This window comes from Oncorhynchus nerka, unplaced genomic scaffold (genome assembly GCF_034236695.1).
Source record: "Oncorhynchus nerka isolate Pitt River unplaced genomic scaffold, Oner_Uvic_2.0 unplaced_scaffold_8570, whole genome shotgun sequence".
Classification (NCBI taxonomy): Eukaryota; Metazoa; Chordata; class Actinopteri; order Salmoniformes; family Salmonidae; genus Oncorhynchus; species Oncorhynchus nerka.
The window spans coordinates 1-5178 of record NW_027032751.1 but is presented as its reverse complement, the minus strand read 5'-3'; the positions used below and the strand labels follow the sequence as shown (position 1 = coordinate 5178).

Here is a 5178-nt window from a genome sequence, read left to right as displayed (position 1 = left end):
AAAATACACAAACACAGCCAGTGTTGCCACAGCCTCAGACCCTTTGGTTCCACTCAGAGGGCTGCTATTACGTGTCTGCCTCACACACTCACGTGTGCTCGCATAAACACACACACGTTCATGCTTGCCACACACACACACACACACACACACACACACACACACACACACACACACACACACACACACACACACACACACACACACACACACGCTCTCACTTCATTGCAGAGAAAAAGGGGTGCGTCAGGTCCTGAAAGTGATGCTTTTAGGGCGGTCGTGTAGAAGGGTGTTGTATATCATTTCTACATGGATAGCTCCACCTACAGAGTCCTGTTTTTATTGCAAACCTGTGTTCCTTTTCCAGGAATGTCATGTCCTAGAAAGACACCACGCGGTGATGTGTCTTATGTGCTGTTTTATCTTTACAATCATGGTTTCTCCCATTCTGTAGCCTGAAGACAGAAACATGCTTGTTAACACAAGTGTAGAGAGTAGAGACACACAGAGAGACAGTGTGAGAGGGTATCAGAAACATCGAACAAGGGTGTTAAGTGTAAGGATACAGTAGGTTAGAGACACAGTGAAACAGGCTGATTTGTTCTCCCTAGGATTGGTATTTTATTCATCAGGACTTGATGCATCCAAGTAAAGGATCATTCGGTTTTGGCACCTTTAAAGATTTCATTTTCAATTTGAACAACACATTGAAAATCAAAAGAAACAAAGAAATGACTAAGGCTGTGTGAATTTGAAAAAAAAAATACATACATATACATATATATATATATTTATATAAAGAATTAAACCAAACCATTTAAAAAAATCTGTTTTTGTTCAATGTCGATTGTTTGGTTTCTTTCACAAAAGCATAAGATGAAATGAAGTAAATAAAAAAACATAAGAGAGAAAATACTCATGAAACATTACTAGTTTCAACGTTAACGTCATCACTTTTTCCCCTTCTAATTATCATTATCCTTTAAAACTTAAGTTTTAAAAGAGCAGATTTGCTGTAATTTTATAGCATGCATTTAATTTCAGAAAATTTGATTCACCTAGCTTCTCTTGTACTATTTCATATTTATCTTGTTGCTTGCCTTTTACGCAAGTATTTATTGTTGTATTTGGCGTCCTCTTCTTTTCCTCCCACTCTCCTCCTTCCCTTTTCTTTGAGAAGTCGTGTTTGGAGTCTTTTTTTCTTGGTTTGAACTTTGACCCCATTGTTGTTGTTGGTGGTTTCTCTTGAGGGGTTCAACACTCCCATGACACACCCCCAAAAATGCGAACAGGGACTCAGAAAAAGGCGAGAAGGTTCTATTAAAATAATCTCTATTTTTCTACTGTTGACTGTGTGCGTCTGTCCCCCGCCATGTCTCAGCAGCTCCGTAGTGTAGTGACCTACAGCACCTTCTCTCTGGCTCTGTTGTCCTTCCAGCAGATCCTACAAGAGTCTTTTCTCGTGTTACCAACAGCACTTAGTTGTTTTCTTCTTCTTCAGTAAAGTCTGTATCTCTTGATTATTAACTTAATCATTTATTTATAAATGTAATACACATATAGTACCTTTGTTAGAGTTTACAGACTGGGCTAATTCTTACGGAACCCCAAGCTGCAAAAATTCACAGTTTTAATACAGAAAAGAAATAAATGAATAAATGAACAAATCAGAGGCATATGGCAGGTGGTATGATGGGAAAGTACAGCAGCATGTTGCACCACCAAAACTGTGGAGCCAAACTGTCAAAACCGAAAGGTTATGAAATCATGAATCAAATTTAAATCAAAACCCTCCCTTTCAGTGCACCACCCTCATCACCCATCCCCACCCATTGAAATGACTCTGTCTCTAAAGACAATCTGCCCCATTCTCCCAGTACAACCATTTACTCCAAAGGAACCCAACAAACCCCTTTAGACTCTCTCAACAATGGTAGATGGGAAAATCATGCAGTTGAATGAAATAAAATCATCAATCTCTATAAAGATGGAAACTCATCCTGGCCTATGGTATATTAGAGACCTGGGTGGGGGCCTCCCTGCCTTCACTCCCCCGGGCTCTGCTCTCAGGGCTCCCTCATACTGGTGTGGTGCGGCGGTTGGCTGTGTTGGTGTTGGCCGAGTCTTTTTCCTTCTGAATACAGTTGTGGACCTGCAGGAAGGTATGGTCCCTCTCCGAGTTGTAGGTGGCGGTCGGCGTGCCCCCGGCCTTCAGGGTGTCCCGGGGCAGCGTGTACATGGAGATCTCTGTAGAGGGTAGCGCGCTGAAGCCCTTGAGGCCCACAGGCGAGGTGTCGCGGGAGTGCGAGGGGTCTGTGGACCGGGAGGAGGAGCGCGAGCGGCGTCGGTAGCGGTAACGGTAGGATGGGATGCGTGTGATGGCCGAGGCCTGGAGGTAGTCGGAAGCCCTGGCCCCTGCCCGGAGCTGCCTATGGCGGTCGATGAACATGTGGGCTGCCAGGACGCCCACCATCTCGGCCATTATGAAGGACAGGGCTCCAAAGTAGAAGGACCAGCCGTAGGAGTAGCTGTTCTTCTTCGAGTCGCTCTTAGAGGGGTCCCCTGCGTTGGCTGATATGTACACGATGATCCCGATGATGTTGCTCAGGCCTGAGGGAGGAGGGGGTGGGGGGTGGGGGGTGGGAGGGTTGGGGAGTTGGGGAGTTGGAGGGGCGAGATGAGAGAGCAGGAATTATGCAATCGGTTAAGACAGTACATATACCTTTTCTAGGCATAGTACATACGCAGTAGTCTGAGTGCATCTATCCACCACAGTGAATACGCCATTACCAAGACAAACCTTTTCAGACAAGTACCACAGACTCACCAAAGGATAATGTACATACATACTGTACTTCTCACTGTCAAAAATATGACTGAATACGAACCAGAAATATGACCCAAGCCAGAGCCTCTGCCCTTATAGTGTTTAAGAACAAAGACTGAGATCCTGAGTCAGATCAGTTGGGACAGCACATAACATGATCATACATCTGATTCACATAGGGATCACAACCTATGATAGGGATAATAATCATATACTCATATACACTGAGTGTACAAAACATTAGGAACACATTCTCTTTCTATGACATAGACTGACCAGGTGAATCCAGGTGAAAGATATGATCCCTTATTGATGTCACTTGTTAAATCCACTTTAATCAGTGTAGATGAAGGGGAGGAGTCAGTTTAAAGAAGGATTTTTAAGCCTTGAGACAGTTGAGACATGGATTGTGTGTGTGCCATTCAGAGGGTGAATGGGAAAGACAAAATACTGAAGTACCTTTGAATGGGGTACCGTAGTAGGTGCCAGGCGCACTGGTTTGAATGTTTCAAGAGCTACAGCGCTGCTGGGTTTTTCACACTCAACTATTTCCTCTGTGTATCAAGAATGATCCATCACCCAAGGGACCAGCCAACATGACAGAACTGTGGGACTCACTGGAGTCACCATGGGCCAGAATTCCTGTAGGACACTTTCGACATCTTGTAGAGTCTATGCCCCATCAAATTGAGGCTGTTCTGATGTTGATGTCTAATGTTTTGTACACCTAGTGTATATATATCTACTTTAACTGTAGCGTTTAGTCACGGAGAGAGAGAGAGAGAAGTGTGTGACTTAGTAGAGCTGGGATGATGGATCATTGGGAAAGTATGTCAGGGACACCATATTTTTAGAGTTGAATCCCAATGGGTAGCTTCTAGTCCAGCACCCAGATCAGGAGAAAATAAGTGGATAAAGAGGGAAGAATGGAGTGCGTGACTTGTGGCTGCTGCTGAGTGGAGGCTGAGAGCTGACTGAGGAGTTGCAGTACTGGGGATGACCAGCAGAGAGAGAGAGACTGCTTGTGCACTGCACCTTAGCTGGATTAGTCAACAGTCTCTTCTTTGCTGGACTTACATCCATCTGCACAACTGTTCTATGTAAGTGAACCATAATAACATTGCATGTTAGTGACTAAAAAGTAGTGACTGAAAACATTTGCATTTGTGTACACTTTGTATCAATGAAACCAAATCATTTAAAGCTAGTCTCCCTAATTTAACCCCTACTATCCCTCTCCACCATAGTAACTGTTTCTCTCTTTCTTTTTCCCAGTCCTCTCTTCCTCTACCTGCCCTAGATACACACCCCTTCCTCTCTCTCTTCCCCTCTCTTCTCCACTCTCTTCTCCTCTCTCTTCCTCTCTCTTCCTCGCTCTTCTGCTCTCTTCCTCTCTCTTCTCTCTCTTCCTCTCTCTTCTCCTCTCTCTTCCTCTCTCTTCCTCTCACTCTTCTCCTCTCTCTTCCTCTCTCTTCTCCACTCTCTTCCTCTCTCTTCTCCTCTCTCTTCTCCGCTCTCTTCCCCTCTCTTCTCATCTCTCTTCCTCTCTCCTCCTCTCTCTTCCCCTCTCTTCTCCCTCCTCTCTTCCTCTCTTTCGCCCCCTCTTTCTTCCACTCTCTCTTCCTCTCTCTCTTCCTCTCTCTTCCCCTCTTTCGTCCCCTCTATCTCTTCCTCTCTCTCTTCCTCTCTACACTCACCTGCAGACACAAAGAAGATCCCTGCGCTGAGGATGATGTTGTGGCGTGACTTGTAGAACTCGCTGGCAGCTATACACAGGCCTCCCATGAAGAGCAGGATGACACTGAGGATGGGGAAGATGCTGGAAGCTCGCACCGCACCTGAGAACAGATAGAGGAAAGGAGAGGAGGAAAATAAAAGAGAGAGGGGGGGGGCAGGGGGGTTACATAGGGATAGAGAAGAAGAGAGAGATAGGATAAATAAAATGGTAAATATAGAGAGAGAGATAGGAGAGGAAGAATAAGAGCGGGGAACAATGAAAAATTAGGGAGAGAGCAGAGAGAATGTAAATTAGACTCCCAACATCAGCTCCCTATCTGAGCCACATCATAATCAACACTCCATCAGCGCTGTGAAAGTCTTGATCAACACCAGCCAGTGAGTGTATCCCCTCAGTGAGCCTCAGTTACCCAACTTGATGTAATCACGCCACCTGACTACACACAACACAACACTCAGTTAGCACACACAGCTCCCCAGATTGGAGCGTTGCATTACGCCATATCATGTAGTGCAAATGACATTAACTCCACCAGAGCTCCAGGGGCCTAGCCTGTGGGGTAATGGGGGGCGAAAGCTCTTCAAACCAAGCTCACGTCCTTGGCTGATACTGG

General features: G+C 45.2%; 1 protein-coding gene across 1 annotated transcript; it reads right to left on the bottom strand.

Annotated features, from left to right (window-relative positions):
* Window positions 1–1869: 1869 nt before the first annotated feature.
* Window positions 1870–4666, bottom strand: LOC135565992 (voltage-dependent calcium channel gamma-2 subunit). Its single transcript, XM_065013939.1, has 2 exons — window positions 4525–4666; window positions 1870–2610 (listed from the first exon to the last, which is right to left on the bottom strand). The coding sequence occupies exons 1-2, from the start codon at window positions 4610–4612 to the stop codon at window positions 2078–2080; spliced, it is 621 nt and encodes a 206-aa protein (XP_064870011.1). The 5' UTR covers window positions 4613–4666; the 3' UTR covers window positions 1870–2077.
* Between the last annotated feature and the right edge of the window lie 512 nt (window positions 4667–5178).

What these genes read in the sequence shown, in the direction of transcription:
- LOC135565992 (XM_065013939.1), bottom strand. Translation starts at nt 4,612, where the DNA reads ATGGGAGGCCTGTGTATAGCTGCCAGCGAGTTCTACAAGTCACGCCAC. An exon ending in GATCTTCTTTGTGTCTGCAG is followed by an intron (nt 2,611 to 4,524) that starts GTGAGTGTAGAG and finishes CTCCTCCCTCAG; the next exon opens with GCCTGAGCAACATCATCGGG.